At 42.2% G+C, this 17,101-nt stretch overlaps 2 protein-coding genes across 2 annotated transcripts; both read left to right on the top strand.

Moving 5' to 3' along the window:
* The first annotated feature begins 512 nt into the window (after window positions 1-512).
* Window positions 513-4,730, top strand: LOC112176466. The gene is made up of 3 exons (XM_024314404.2): window positions 513-1,689; window positions 3,636-4,178; window positions 4,437-4,730. The coding sequence occupies exons 1-3, from the start codon at window positions 829-831 to the stop codon at window positions 4,548-4,550; spliced, it is 1,518 nt and encodes a 505-aa protein (XP_024170172.1). The 5' UTR covers window positions 513-828; the 3' UTR covers window positions 4,551-4,730.
* Window positions 4,731-13,777: 9,047 nt separating this feature from the next.
* Window positions 13,778-16,382, top strand: LOC112182643. The gene is made up of 3 exons (XM_024321158.2): window positions 13,778-14,769; window positions 15,433-15,978; window positions 16,245-16,382. Exons 1-3 carry the CDS (start codon window positions 13,939-13,941, stop codon window positions 16,350-16,352), a joined length of 1,485 nt encoding a protein of 494 aa, XP_024176926.1. The 5' UTR covers window positions 13,778-13,938; the 3' UTR covers window positions 16,353-16,382.
* The last annotated feature ends 719 nt before the right edge of the window (window positions 16,383-17,101 follow it).

Here is a 17,101-nt window from a genome sequence, read left to right as displayed (position 1 = left end):
TTCGTTTTCCTTATGCATCACGGAATGGGCGAAGCTATATCCCAAACCCAAATAGGCTTATTTTTGAGCTGCAGATATCGGCACACTGGATCAAATCCACCAAAAGATCTTGCCAAAAATACTTTTAGGCTCAAACACTATGTCCAGTCAAAAACAGTGAATGATGGATGTTAAACAAAGCAAAATGGAGCTTTCTCTGTTCACCCCTTCCACAACTGAAATAATGAAACATGTTTAAGTAAGATATTAATTAGTTGTACAACCTTATCTGACTACTGTTGAATAATTATAGACTGCTTGTTTTTCTGAGGATAATTTACTAGCTCCTTTATATTTACGAATTTTACACATGCATTTAGATCATCGCCGGTCATTTATAGAAACGATGATGAATGATACCCCTACATTTACGCATATTGCCAGCATAAGTACTATCCTTTTTTTTTGTTTTTCCTTTCTGTAAACTGTAAAAAAGCCAGCCGCAATCACCAATTAAACCCAAGCTGTGAAAAAACAGCTAGCATATACCATAACCTTGCTTAATTTCACTTCCTCTGGATTTGGCTTCCTTTGTTGTTATTACTATTTTTTTCTTCACACTTTGTCATTCTCCAGGAATTCCCACCCACTTCTCTCATCCTCCTCCTACTTAAACCCAAAGCTTCTGCTCGTCCCAAAAAAAAGAAAAGCTTCTGAGAGATACCATTCTGAGATTCTCTGATTTTCCTGAGAAACTTGTCTGGGCGTATGTGACAACATTATCGGCCAGACGCCAAGTTTCGTAAATTCACAATCTTCCGGCGACTGAAAGCAAAAGAATACAGAAAAATGAGTCGAAGCCGATTGGAGCAGCTAATAAGTGGAAGCCGGTTGGAGCAGCTTAAACCTCCGACCTTGGTGGCATTGCCGGAAAAAACCAAGGCTTTATTGGTCCGCTGCATGCGCGTGGGACTCATCCTCTGTCTGATCGCGTCAATCGCACTCGGCCTCTGCTCCGCCTTCTCTTCCCAATCCCACTGGTTTCCCCTCCTCGACCGGAACCGAACCCGCTCCGCTACCTCCATCTTCTCCACCACCGGCGTCGACAGCGAACCCCCCACCAACATCTCCCACATTCTCTTCAGCATCGGCAGCTCCGTCAACACGTGGCGCGATCGGAGCCGCTACGCCGAAGCATGGTGGGACCGGAACACAACACGCGGATACGTTTGGCTGGACGCGAAACCCGAGAACTTAACTAACGTGTCGGCTTATTATATCCCGTACCGGGTGTCGGGAAACTGGACCCGGTTCAAGTACAGCCACTCGCAGTCGGCGGTCCGGATCGCCCGGGTCGTGGTGGACAGCTTCAACCTCCGGCTGCCGAACGTGAGGTGGTTCGTGATGGGAGACGACGACACGGTGTTCTTCCCCCACAACTTGGTCTCGGTGCTGTCACGTTACGACCATAACCGGATGTACTACATTGGCGGGAACTCGGAGAGCGTCGAGCAGGACGTGATGCACGCGTACGACATGGCGTTCGGCGGCGGCGGGTTCGCCATCAGCTACCCGCTGGCGGCGCGTCTGGCGGAGCTGATGGACGGGTGTTTGGAACGGTACTACAACATGTACGGCTCCGATCAGAGGGTGTGGGCCTGCGTGAGCGAGACAGGTGTGTCTCTCACGCAGCTGGGTGGGTTCCACCAGGTACGTACTTTTGATACGTGTCGTGCGTTTTAGTGTTCGATTTGGTTTGATTTATTACTTGCTTGGCAAGACTTGCAAGTCAAGTCGGTCAGTCAAAACGAGGTCTTTTTTTGTCGTTCTTAACGTTCGGATTCAAATCTGCTCATCACTAATACTTTAGTAGTGATACCACCACTCAATATAAAACGAGAGATTATTCAGAGCACCGCCGTGCACTTGCACCAACATAAATGAATGGTTAGATTGTATTAAATACACTTTTTGTTTATTAAAAATAAAATTGATAATAAATATCAAGGGTTGAGATTATTTTATAAGGGTTGAGTCACTTACACCGTCGGTGCATAGAATAATTTCCAATATAAAACTGCTATGTGTTATAATACATAATTATAGTTAATTATGATATTTTATTAAACAAATAAATTTTAAGTATTAAGTTAATTCTACATGATGTGGCAAGTTTTAATTAGGTCGTAATATCACCACAAAATAAAAATGGTTAGCAAATTTGAATCCTTAACGTTCACAGTCCGGTGGGTTTCTGCCACGTGTATGGCGGGTTTTGGGTACAGTAATTACAAAATACTGTTTGGTTGGACTTGAGTCAAATTTGTTGGAAGTTGGAACAGAATAACAGTAAGGTGATAACCCAACAGTTGCTCGATCGACTTTGATCGATGAAGTCTGAACTACAGACAAATGAATGGTAGGAGAATTTGCATTTTGCTTGGAACATGTGATGGGGGTTAAAAGTTCGGAATATTGTCTATTCCGGAGTATGGTGTAAAACATTTGAAAATGTTTGTAGATTGATAGATAGAAGAGATTCAAAATGATCTAAAAGACCTTCCCATTAGAACCAGAATATTTTACTTGGTTAAGTTAATTAATCGAACATCTTATTTTCATTGTAGAGTTAGTACGATAACTCCTTGTTCTAATGACACTTCCTTAAATCAGCGAGATATATAATGTAAACAATTTACAAAGATAACACTGCAGGCCTTTCCACTTAAAATAGGGGGAAAAATGTGACTAGGTTGAGGACGATATGTGCACAACGAAGTACTAACATATTACACAATCGGTCCAAAGTGTGAATATTATAACCACACGTTAAAAATTACCCTGCAACCCGGTGCTACTGATTGAGGTTAGGTTTTATAGTTGGTCCATGCATGTACCAATAATCAATACTATATGTTGAATGCTAGCATGTGGTTGTGCTTTGTCATGTTTCACAAAGTTTCAAAAGAAAGTGCTACGTGTCCAGAACTAGCTTTATTCCTCATGATGTTGCTTTCTTTATGAATATTCTGCACTACTTTGTTATGACAAAGATTAGTGTTGGTGGCCTAGAACATAATGACCATGAATCAAATCCCGATGGTTGTCTTTAAGCACTTTACTTTCTTCAGCGTTTGGAATATTAGTACCCGATTTCGTGTCGATTATAGAGCACTTAAGATTAGGTTGCTCCTGTTTCTTCCACCTGTCGGTCGCCCTAACCATTCTAAGAAACCACTGTATACCAGTTCGTGCCTTCATTGGAGTCTTGCGTTTGTATTCAGTTTCACCGAAGATGCTCTTCCATTTTGACTACAGTAAGGAATGATGATTGGTGGCAGAGTCTCTAGAAAGATTTTTTTTTTTGGTAAGCAGAGTCTCTAGAAAGATTTTAGAGACAACACAAGATGTGAAATCCGATCCAATTGCGTTGAGTATGAACACGTGCCGGAGATTGCGAATCTCACTATTGTAGTATTAGATTTCACATCTTGAACTCTTCTATGTTCGGATCTAGCTATGTAACTAGAATTTAACACTTTCGATATCATGTGACTATTAACTCAAAAAATGTTATCTAGGGTTAGGGTTTAGTTTCTTTTTGCTTTCTTTCAAGGATGTGAACATGACCCGATTGGTATATTGTAAATTTTCAGTTTGACATCAGAGGTGATCCTTATGGTGTTTTAGCGGCTCACCCATTGGCACCACTATTGTCCCTTCACCACATTGACGCCTTGGCACCCATTTTCCCCAACCAGACCCATCTAGACTCGATCAAGTCCCTCGTCCATGCATACCGGGTTGACCCACCTCGGATCCTACAACAAAGTGTCTGCTATGACCGGAGGCGTAAATGGACAGTGTCCATTTCATGGGGCTACACCCTTCAGCTCTACCCCACAATGGTGTCGGCTCTTGATCTTCGAAGGCCGTTGCAAACGTTCAAGACGTGGCGGAGTTGGGCTGATGGACCCTTCACGTTCAATACCCGACCAGTGAGTTCCAACCCGTGTGAGCGGCCAATCACTTATTTTTTGGAGCATGTTAAGGACGGCAAGAGTGGGAATACTTTGACCACTTACAAGAGGTTCGGTCATAAAGAGAGGGAATGTAATAGAACAGACTATCATCATGCAATGGCAATGCAGAGGATCGTAGTTCTCTCAAGGAAGATGGACCCTCAGTACTGGACAAAGGTAACTTCACCTCTCTTTAGGACTAGCAATATTATTGCTCCTATTTTTCCACACACTTTGGTCCCATGCATAATGTATTGATTGATTGTACACACACATGAAATTATTGTTACTAATTTTTTTTCTACGAGCCCTAATATATATACACGGGTAATTTTAGAGGGATCACTTTTTCAAATCACAAGGATAAGACTCCATTTGCAGTTTTTCGATATGATATAGGAATTCCGACTCTAATTTGATTGTGTTGATTGGCAGGAGCTGGCTCCGCGTAGACAGTGCAGCGAGATTAAGAATCGTGCAAGCTTAAGGGGCGGAACGATGATGATTAAAATTAGGAGATGTAGACCCTCGGAATCTATAACAATATAGAGGGTTAATCAGGACGGAGGGCTGTGAGATTACAATACTCTAGGCTGGAGAGGTTTGTTTTGGGGGGATTAGCATATACTGCTTATAGATTAGCACCCATAAGCCATTGTTTCATTTCTGTAACATGGTAAGGGTAGATTAGACCACACTTGGAAGTAATAACTCCCTTTTGTTTCATTCTTTCTTTTTCTCCGTCTCTCTTTTCTTTTATTAGTGACTTACTAGTTTCAACTTTCAATGATAGAGCACTTGCCCTCACATCTATGGCAAGTGTTATTTGATAATAGTATTTGAGACCAAAGCAAGCTTATCCACTCCAGATGCACTTGCATATTGTGGCCAAGTGTGGCTAAACCGCACCATAGGCCTTGAGGCACACGAATTTGCACAAGTTCCATCCACACAGCATTTGCCCACAAGTGTAACTTTCATTATGTTAGAAGGTGCCAAAGCTCATATGGAAATGGTTGGTTGAAAATGCTCGAAAGCATCATTTGTGCACAGCGCGAATCTTATAAGTTTAAAACAACCTAGTTAAAATTAATTGACAAAAGTCAAATCGACAATTACATATTTCTCATAAAACTATCAAACAAGTACTAATGGGAGTTCAAAGAAAATTGCAAATGGGCCTTGGCCAATCTCATCATCGCACGAAGAGTACCGCATTAGATGGTTTAATGTGTTGCCTTTTGCTATTCTTTGAGTGGAGTCAACACAATATCTATAGGTAAGTGAAAGCTAAAAGCAGTTTATTATTGTGTTGGTGATGGCAACGAAAGGTATAATTGTTAATGACTGAGACTAAGGTGACCTCACGGCACTGAAAATCTGTAATTGCAGCAACTGTAAGACCCCATACCTGATGAAAGGTGATGACGCCAAGTCGCCAACAATGGTATTAATAGCAATGGAGCAGATAAGAGTACAACTGACTCACCTCAGCCTCGGCCTATGTTGACCATACGCAACCAAAATCTCAATCTATGTAAGACGCTATACTTACATAGGCATTTGCAAGCATAATTAGTTATAATGAGCCACGCTCATGCTACCGCTAGCGGTACCAACTCCTGCCAAATGAGTGACCTACAGGAACACAGCCAAGTAGGCTACCGCCTGAGCCTCGACTTGCCCCCAGATCACCGCTGATGCACCGCCACGCGCCGCACCAAGACAACATCAGAAGCTCCAGAAGCTGGGGACTGAAGCATGTCAGTCCCACATCGAAAATATGAAGAAGATCAGCTCCTTCTTCACCTATAAAAGGTTCTCTCTTCTCTCCTCATTGATTACGCATTTAATACTTACATACTTTTACTTTGTCAACACAAATACATTGACTAACTTAGGCATCGGAGAAGAGAAGACCACCCAGCGCGGTCTCCCTTTGACGCCCTCTGTATTTCACTTGACAGGTAGCGGGAGCTCTAAAGAGTATCATAGATAGCAGTCCGCCCATCGGACCAGCTTTAGCAAAGGTTTAGCTACCGCTGAACTTTAAACATTAACAAACGCAATGGAAAAAATGTCCTTGAAGTCCAATACATTACAGCATTGTCCAATTCAAACAGAAAAATAACTAATACAAGGTACAAAGATGTTTTTGTTTTTGTTTATTTATCCTTCATGTAGTAGTAAATGCCAGATGAAAAAAGAAAAAGTACAGCCTGTTCAGGTAAATCCAGAATATGTGTCTAGCCCAAACTCGAGATTACTTGCTCTAGTTGAAATAGAGTTTATATTAGAGATATCCTCGGAGAATCTTAGGAGATATCCAATCAATGTACGATTATGTTTTCATATACAACTCTATCTTTATGCTTGTAATCCTCTATATAAAGATGCCCCTATTATCAATGAAAGTACGACTCAATTTTCTCCCAATTCAGTTTTCCTTAAACACGTTATCAGCACTAATCTCTAATCCTGAAATCCTAAATTCGTAGCCTTCAAATCCCAGGAACCACCGCCCCCCACCTAGAAGCTTTCACTTCCAGGAGCCCAGAACCGGCGGTGCTGTCCCCAAAACCGGCCGGAATTGACCTGAACCGGCCACCGGAAGTGACCAATCCAGCCTCCGAAGAAGAATCCGAATATCTCCTGCCTGGTTTGCCATCTTCTCGTCCACCTTCCACTGCCAACTTTTATCAGTAGCTGCACCTCGTCCCCAGATTCTGGGAACCGGCCTAGAAATACCCGAACCGCCTGCCTGAAGTACCTGCACCCCAAACTGCCGGCAACCCTATTCTGTTCAAAGCCCAATCCAGCCCAAAGCCCAGAAGCAATGAGCCGGACCCACGTGTGAGCCCAGAAACTGAAGCCCAGCAGCCCAAGGCCCATTGACGTCAGCCCAGAACTCGAGCCACGACATCGTTCAGTCAGCCCACTGACGTCAGCGTCTGATTGCCACGTCAGCAACCGGCTGCCACGTCAGCAACCGGCTGCCACGTCAGCACCTCGGTCAACCACCAGTCAACCTTTTCCCGGCCAATTTCCGACAACCTTTTTCCTGCCAAATTATCCGGCGACATATTTAGAGGTTTTTTTTTTTCTAAAGGTTCCCTTTTTTTTTTAAAGAGTTTTTACATTCAATTTCTCTTCTTTTTCAGGGACTTGCAACATCCCTTCTTCTATCCCCCTTTCTTTATCAAAGGGGAGACCAAATTAAGCTGAACTGTGAGGGTTTGTGCTCACTCCAAGCTTGGAGCTTGTAGAGTTCTCCAAACTTAGAGTTTGTTGAGATAAAACGATCAACCGCAAACATCATTGTTTCGATTTAATCCAACCCCTCTTGGAATCGAATTTCTTGTAAACGACTACGCTCAGAAATTTTATTTGTTTTCGTGGTAGCCTTTTACGCTCCGAAACTAACTCTAATTTCTTGTTCTCTTTGAGGATGAGTAACCTGAACAAATTGGACTTTGCTCCATTGGGAACAACTGGCTCTGGATATCACAGGTGGGTTTGTGATGTCCGCCAGCATCTCAAGGCCGATGGAATCCTAGATACTATTCTCGAGCCTAGTCAGGACGTGCTAACTGTTGAGCAAGTTCAAGCTTTGGAAGCCAATAGAGCAGCTTTAGAGGCAAATAAGGAGAAAGCCATCATCCTAATGACTCGTCATATGGATGATCCGCTCCAGTACAAGTGTATGAATGAAGAAGACCCCAGGAGGCTGTGGGTCTCACTCGATGAAAGAGTTGGCAACTTCCATGACTCCCTGCTTCCTGACCTAGAAGTGAGATGGCATAGCCTCCGCTTCTGTGATTTCAAGTCAGTTCTTGACTACAACTCGGAAGCACTTTGCATTAAATTCTTAATGAAATTATGTCGTAAAGAGATCACAAATGCGATGTTGATTGAGAAGACTCTCTCTACCTTCCCCGTCTTTGCATTGATGGTTGATAAGAACTATCGAATCGATGTTACTGCAAGACAAATCATAAGGTTTCATGAGCTCATTGGAGCTATGAATGTCGCTGAAAAGCATGACAACATCCTTGTGAAGAACTATAATTCGAGATCCTTGTAAAGAAGTTAGACGACTACCATTGTTTTGCATTACAGCTAGTGACTGGGTACAAGTATCGTACTTACGCATATTTGAGTGTGCCATTGCGCCGCCACAACGCTCTATGATGGGTCCGTACAGAAGAATGGGCAACTACGTTGGATTTGAGACTCCAACAATCGTCCGGCACTTAATGCCCTTACAAGGTGATCTCCTTACCGCTAGATTTGGGGGTTGTTACTTTGATGAGACAGTCTTCCGGTCGTTAAGGGGAGATAAGAGCACGAATGTTCAGCAAGAACGACAGGAATTGTCGTAGCCTGTCCCTACTATGTCTCATCTCGATCCCTACTAAAGTGACTAGATCACACAAATATGCTGCAAACATGCCTGCAAGGAAGGACGTCCCTACGAGAGGACGTAGCGCCACCCTATACAGAGGTATGTATGGTGCCAACACTAATGAGAGTGGCACTCTGGAGTTACAGGTCATGGCCCCAGCTAGGATGCATGGGAGGCCCGTGGGTTCGAAGGATGCTTTGGCACAACCTAATCCTTGGATCATCGACACTCAAAAATTCGTGTCATGAGAATCTTCCAGGTTATGGTTATCGTTGGGGGACGCCTCAACGTCAGAACCTATTTATGAGAATATAGAGCTCTATGAAAATTACACTAGTGTACATGAGACGTGGGATAGAAACTCCATCATAATTGATGATGTAGTCATGCACTTCGTTGCACATGAGTTTGTTGAGTCCGATGATACCGAACCACACTCCGTTGATGAATGAATGCCAACGTAGAGAGATTTGGCATAAATGGAAAGATGTGATCCATGTTAAGTTGGATTCTCTAACGAAGAGGAAGGTTTTTGAGCCAGTGATGCCAACATCTCCTAACATAAAACCTATTAACTAATGGGTATTCGTTAGAAAGCGTGATGAGAAAAAGAGATGACAATCTCACCTTATGGTGCAAGGCTTCTCACAAAACGCCGTGGAATCAACTACGATGAGACATATTCTCTCGTAATGGATGTCATTGCACTCCACTACCTTGTTAGTTTGGTAGCTTCTGAATAACTGAACATGCAGCTTACAAATGTGGTCACTAATATATGGGATTTAGATACGGAATATATATGAAGCTTCATGGTGAATTTCATTTACCCAAGTCAAGTGGCTCTAGATCACGGAGCGCATTTACAATAAGGTTGGAATGCTTACTAAAGTGACTACATGATTGGAAAGGGATATGCTCATGCGTTTCCATAATAAATTTCAGATTCTATCGCGATTCATGTTGGACATGATCTTCATTAAAAGCCCTTAAAGAGTTAAGGGAAACCGCTGAACACTAGAAATCCGATTTTTAGATGAAGGAGTATGGGGGAACACAATTATGTCTCGGTTTGGAACTTGAGCATCGTGTCGATAGATTCTTAAGCATTTTGACAAGGTCAAGCTTTCAAGCACCCCCATGATCGTTCGTAGTCTTGATCCTGAAAATGATCATTTTCATTAAAAGGATGATAATGAAGATGTACTAGAGGCAGAAGTGTCTTACTTGAGTACAATAGTCACATTATTGTACTTAGCTCAATGCACAAGACCAGACATCTCATTTGCCATGAACTTGTTAGCTAGATATAGCTCTGCGCCAACGCGATGTCATTAGATTGGTGTAAAAGATATCTTTCAATACTTGAGATGTATGATTGATATAGACTTGTTATATCCCTACAAATAGATGATGGATTTAGACCCATCACACACTAGGAACGCCACCAACACTGGCTTGCGTCCATTATCCCCATCCCAAAACGACATGTGTTTCTGAAGGTTTTGCTGATGTTGGGTATCTCTCTGACTCATGCAAAGGTCATTCCCAAACTGGTTAAGTGTTCACCATGGGTAAAGACCTTGATATCTTGGAAGTCTACAGAACAGACCCTAGTCGCTATATCTTCGAACAATGCAGAGATTATTGTTCTTCACAAAGTGGTTCGTGAATGTATATGGATTGGATCGATAATTATGCATGTTCAAAAAAATTGTGGTTTGAAGTCTACCACAGATGAGCCTACGAGCATATAGGATAATGTTGTATGTTTTGAAGCAAGGCTACATCAAAAGCGACCACACCAAGTATAATCAGCAACAACAAACTCTCCTCAAGATCAAAGTGAACGAGGTTCAATCTGAGGACAGTGCAGCAAGTTTGCTCACTAAGTCATTGCCTAAATTCCACTTTCGAGAAACATGTTGGTAGCATCATTTGCAGAAGTTATCCGAATTCCAATGACTGTAGTCGTCAGGGGGGGATTCAGACATCAGGGGGAGGTGTCTACATGTATGGTCTCGAAACGTAAAGGGTGTGTTGCGCTCTTTTTTCCATTCGACCGAGGTTATTTTGGCCTACTTGATTTTTGTTACTCGGCAAGGTTTTTAATGAGGCAACGAGAGGAGCACCACGTTTGGGCGACACAAGGGGCAGTGTTCAAGTAAATCCAGAATATGTGTCTGGCCCAAACTCGAGGTTACTTGCTCTAGTTGTTTAGAGATATTCTCGGAGAGTCTTAGAAGATATCCAATCAATGTACGATTATGTTTTCATGTATAACTCTATCTCTATGCTTGTAATCCTCTATATAAAGAGGCCTCTATTAACAATGAAAGTACGACTCAATTCTTTCCCAATTCAGTTTTCCTTAAACACAGCCTAAACTTTCCAAGAGATCCACAATGTAAAGGCCAATGACAAGTTCATAACTCATAAGTATCATCCCCGGATTGATATGGAATTTACAACAAAACAATCGCTGGTCTATAATATGATTCCTTGAGAAAAGAAAAGAACAACTGGGGTGAGCTTGGGTTAAAATAGTCCTGGCACAATCTGACAATATTGAATGGGTGGTTTGGGTTGGCCTATCTAGGCCTGGCAACGGGCGGGTATAGTGCGGGTACGGGTCGGGTTTTTAACGGGCCGACCCAGTAAAAACCCGTTAAGTTAACGGGTTTCGCGGGCTTAACCCGACGGGTTTGCAGGTTTTCCATTGGAACCAGTTAAGAACCCGTTAACAAATTTTTTTTTTAATTATTTTTTTTTATTTAAAAAAAAATTTTAATTTAAAAAAAAAAAAAATCCGTTAAGACTTATGTAATTTTTTAATGTACATAAGACTTATGTACTAAATAAAATACATTTTTAATGTACTAAATAAAATACATTTTTAATGTACTAAATAAAATACGTCTAAGTCATCTTAATTGCGGCTTTCTCCTTCTCCAGATCTATCTTGCAATGTCAAATCAAATACGTCTTCAGTAAGATCCTCCAATTCAGCGCGCTCTTTTTCTAAAATATAAACAAACAAAAATGAAAAATATTAGAATAACATAAAGATTGATAAAGTGAGAATAGAACCAAGTTGTTTTGAGCTTACCTTTGTTACCAAAAATCCAATCTCGAGTACAAAGCAGAGCTTGAACTGTGTCAGGCAACAGTGAGCTGCAGTATTGATCTAAAACTCTCCCGCCAATGCTAAAGGCCGATTCAGATGCAACGGTAGAAATTGGGACTCATCATTTAAATTGGGACTCATCATTTAAATTGGGACTCATCAAGGCAAATCATCACCTTGTACATTTGTTGTAGCATCTTCTCCTCTTTCCTCCACAGATATAAATTGGGACTCATCATTTAAACTCATCTACAAAAAAAAGAAATTAAAGTGACTTCTTACAGTGTTGCACTTTATGCTAGCTACCTCTTTATTTATACTTTGTATAAAGACCGCAGACCAGCCATGCCATGAAAATGATCTACCAATTGCTTTCTTTACTTTTGCAGGCCATAAACCAATTCATCTACAACTAAACACCAAAGACCAGCCATGCCATAAAAATGATCTACCAATTTAATTCAAAACAAACTTTACCATCTTATTACTTTAACCTGCAACAACATAATCACTTCCTTTATATAATGAGGTAGACTCAAGTTAAATGTGCTGGCAACACTTAATTACAACCTACACCAATATAATCACTTTCTTTGTATAATGAAGTAGGAAGCGGACTCAACTAGTTGACCCTATAAGCAACACACTAAGAAACAGGACAAATAAGCTAATAAAATCAGTCGGCAACTTAGGAAAAAAGGAAACAGCAGCACCAAAACTCTCAAACAATCCCACAGCGTTATAAACTGATACCAAATCGATCAATCATAATCTTACAGTCTAAACTCCCCACAACCAACTCATATTCTAAATCTTTTACAGGGTGAGAGTGAGATAAACTAAAAGTCAAAAAGCAGCCACCCCTACTTGCATTTATAGATCAAAACAAGTTTAAAGATTTACCAAACCTCCCAAACCAAGCAAACTATATGTAAACATTGAGGAACGCCTCTATGACATCTACAACTAACCCGAAAAAATCAAGCCTAGATAGCACAAATCACTCATCCAAGATTGTAACTTTACACAAACCAATCACACTAGGATACAATTTCACAGCACAACTTGCAAAACCAGAATCATGTTATCAGTAAACGAAAAGAAAATCTAAACGCCATAACCAGCAATCAAACAACAAAACGACGACGCACCCTTAATAGCAGAGCACCCTGAGAACCCAAAGACGGAAACTTTCTTTCATTACAGCAAAAACCCATAACCGAAATCACAGTATTGATCGAACCCAGTTGAGATTTGTATGAGAAAACCAAAACCCATGTTGCAAAATGTGCCAAAAGGGACATAAATAGGGTCTCAAAGATTCAGAAACGCGTAGAGAAAAGAAAAGGAAAAAAAAAACGGACCTTTTGATTCTGTGCTAAAGGCTCTGCTTAACCAGAAAGCGAACAAGAAAAGAAACCGAAGATGATGTGAATGAAGACACGAGAGTAAAGGCCACTCCTTTTTGGGTATTGTGAGATTCTTCTTTGCTTTCAGAGATCGTGCAAGCAACTGTATCTAGTTTTGTTTGCTTTGCTTTGCTTTCTGGGTTATCTCTGGCGTCTGTTACAGGAAAAAGACTGTTCATATTACCAAATCCAGAAATTGAAGCAAACCCAGTTCACCATTTACACAATTACACAGATACAAAGACTGCAAGGAATCAAAGAAAACCCAAAGCAAAAGACAGATCCATGCAATACCTTGACAAATTGGGCGCGCAGAGAGAGATGAGAGATATATATAGAGAGAGAGAGAGAGAGAGAGAGAGTTGGGATTTGGGTGACGGAAATGAATGGGAGGTTGCTGTGCTCAGATTCGGTTGAGTTCCAGAGAGAGAGAGTTGCGTTCTGGTGAATGACGGAAAGGTCGAAGACTCGAAGTAGGTTTGTTTGGAAGTAAACGGGTTCCATGGTTTCCAATGGGTTTTGCACGCAAGGCCCGTTAATTTACGGGCTTTTTGCGTGCGGGCTTTTTTAGCACGAATTTAATAAATGAACGGGTTCGTGCGGGCTTTTACAGTGCGGGTTTCGGGCGGGTTTACGGGTCACGGGCTCAGATGCCAGGCCTAGGCCTATCTATCTCCCATTACAGAGAGGCCTGGTGTTTAGGGTCAAGGCTCTTGCGGTTCATATAAAATTAAAGAGCATATATCATTATATCACCACCCCGCTTGATTTCACTTCCTCTGGTTTGGTATCCTTTGTATTATTATTTTTCATCACACTTTATCACTCTCCGGGAATTCCGCCCAAAGCTTCTGCTTGTCCACACAAAAAAAAAAAAAAATTCTGAGAAATATCATGCTGATGAGATTTTCTGGGTTTCCTGTATGTGACAACAATTTCCGCCAGACAGGTAGTCCCGTAAATTGAAATCTTTCCGGGGACGGAAAAGCAAAAGAAATGAGTCCGAGCCGATTGGAGCAGCTCAAAGCACCGAACTTGGTGTCATTGCCGGAAAAAACCAAACGTAATTTATTGGTTCGGTGCATGCGCGTGGGCCTCATTCTCTCTCTGATCGCTTCAATCTCACTCGCCCTGAGCTTCGCCTTCTCTCCCCAATCCAACTGGTTCCCCATCCTGGACCGAAACCGAGCCCGCACCGCCGTCTCCGCCGTCTTCTCCACCACCACCGATGACAGCGAACTACCCACCGACATCTCCCACATTCTGTTCGGTCTCGGCAGCTCCGTCGACAAGTGGCGTGACCGGTGCCCCTACTCCGAAACATGGTGGAACTCGAACACCACACGCGGTTACGTCTGGCTGGACTCGAAGCCGGAGAATGACGTTTCAGCTTATATCCCGTACCGGGTGTCGGAGAACTGGACCCAGTTCAGGTACGTGCACTCCCAGTCGGAGGTCCGGATGGCCCGGATCGTGGTGGACAGCTTTAACCTCCGGCTGCAGAACGTGAGATGGTTCGTTATGGGAGACGACGACACGATCTTCTTCCCCGACAACTTGGTCTCGGTGCTATCACAGTACGATCATAACCAGATGTACTACATTGGCGGGAACTCGGAGAGCGTCGAGCAGGACGTGATGCACGCGTACGACATGGCGTTTGGCGGCGGCGGGTTCGCCATCAGCTACCCGCTGGCGGCGCGTTTGGCGGAGCTGATGGACGGCTGTTTGGACCGGTACTTCAATATGTACGGCTCTGATCAGAGGGTGTGGGCTTGCATGGTCGAGATCGGTGTGCCTCTCACGAAGCTGAGTGGGTTCCACCAGGTACGTACTTTTGATACGTGTCCTGCATTAGGTTTAGGGTTTAATACAGTAACTCCTATTGATCGACACCTCTGGTTTTTTTGTTGAGAAAGCCGCAAGATATGTACCGTAAACAATTATGAAGATAAAAACTATGTATATTCTTTCATTGGTAGTGAATAAGCTAAAACACGATTCCATATTCAATTACTGCTAAACACATGAATCCAGAACACTTGGCATTACTTTACTGCAGGCCTAGAACACTTTGCACTTAATTAACTAGGGAAAGACGGTCGCCCTAACCGTTCTAACCCACTGTACACCAGTTCGTGCTTTCTTTGGAGTGTTGCATTTGCATTCAGTTTCGTGGCAGAGTCTCCAGAAAGATTCTAGAGACAACAGTAACTTTTCCCACATAGTATCTTTAATTGGCTCTCACGGTTGTGTTAAGTACCTACTGCGTTGTACATGAATACATGTAATGGAGTGTACGAATCTCATTACCCTAGTATTGGATTTTACATCTTGAACACTTTTGCTGTTTTCGGGTCTATGTAACTGGAACTTAGCACTTCTAATATGGTGTAATTATTAACTGGAAGAATGTTATCTAGGGTTAGGGTTTAGTTTTTCTTTCAAAAAATGGGAACATGACCCGTTTGGTATATTGTGATTTTTCAGTTTGACATCAGAGGTGATCCGTATGGTGTTTTAGCGGCTCACCCATTGGCACCACTGCTTTCCCTTCACCACATTGACGCCTTGGAACCCATTTTCCCCGACCAGACCCATCTAGACTCCGTCAAGTCCCTCGTCCATGCATACCGAGTTGACCCGTCCCGGATCCTACAACAGAGCTTCTGCTACGACCGGAGGCGCCAATGGACAGTGTCCATTTCATGGGGCTACACCATTCAGCTCTACCCCTCAATGGTGTCGGCTCTTGAACTTCAGACGCCGTTGCAGACGTTCAAGACGTGGCGGAGTTGGACTAATGGACCCTTCACGTTCAACACCCGACCCGTGAGCTCCAACCCGTGTGAGCAGCCAATCACTTATTTCTTGGAGGATGTTAAGGACGGAAATAGTGGGGATACTTTGACTACTTACAAGAGGTTTGTGAGTGATAAAGGGAAGAAATGTAAAAGAGCAGACTATGCCTATGCAATGGCAATGCAGAGGATCGTAGTCGTTTCAAGGAAGATGGACCCTCAGTACTGGACAAAGGTAACTTCACCTCTCTTTAGTAATAGCACTATTGCTCCTATTTTCCATGAAGGTTGTTCCCATGCATAATGTATTCAATTATTCATTGATTGTACCACACACATGAAATTACTGTTACTACGTACTTTTCTTTACGAGCCCTGATATACACGAGTAATGTTAGAGGAGTCATATTTTCAAACCACAAAGATGAGACCCGTTTGCATTTTTTTGATGTGATTTAGGAATTCTGAATCTGATTTAATTGTGTTGATTGGCAAGAGCAGGCTCCGCTGAGACAGTGCAGCGAGATTGAGAATCGTGAAAGCGTAAGTGGCGAAACGATGCTGATTAGAATTAGGAGATGCACACCCTCGGAATCTATAACAATATAGAGGGTTAGTCAGCATGGAGAGCTGGGAGGTTACAATACTCTAGGCTAGCTAGAGAGGTTTGTTTTTTGAGGGTTACCAAAATTGAAGTAATAACTCCTCTCTCTCTCTCTCTCTCTCTCTCTCTCTCTCTCTCTCTCTCTCTCTCTCTCTCTCTCTCTCTCTCTCTCTCTCTCTCTCTCTCTCTCTCTCTCTCTCTCTCTCTCTCTCTCTCTCTCTCTCTCTCTCTCTCTCTCTCTCAGCCGCACATCTATGGCAAGAGGTTGGTAATAGTATTTGAGACCAAAGCATGCATGCATGCTTACCCACGCCAAATCCACTTGCATATTGGACTATTGGTCTAGTGTGGCTAAGGCTTAGTTTGGGATTGTTGTGCTGTGAGAAGAAGCACTTCCGAACTTGCTGTGAAATGAAGCACTTTTGATTTTGATGCGAGAAGAAGCAGCTGAGTGTTTGGTAAACTGTTTTTAAAAGTCCTGTGAGAATAAAAAACAATTTCTGAGTGTTTGGTAAGTTGCAAGTGAAAAATGTTGTGGCTGGGTATAATTACCAAAATGGTTATAAATACTAAAAATGCTACTAAAATACATAATTTTACTTTTTAATCGTGAAACCATATAAAATTATAATTTGTCTCGTGTATTGTTCTTGTACACTTGTTAAAAATATTGATGCATCAGTTTCATCTCATCTTCTATATTAATTACACAAAGTATATGATTAATTTTAGATTTTTTTGTTACATATTGCTT

This window comes from Rosa chinensis, chromosome 1, assembly GCF_002994745.2.
Source record: "Rosa chinensis cultivar Old Blush chromosome 1, RchiOBHm-V2, whole genome shotgun sequence".
NCBI classification, from domain to species: Eukaryota; Viridiplantae; Streptophyta; class Magnoliopsida; order Rosales; family Rosaceae; genus Rosa; species Rosa chinensis.
Note: the sequence above shows the minus strand (reverse complement) of the source record. Positions and strands in the feature narration are given on the sequence as shown.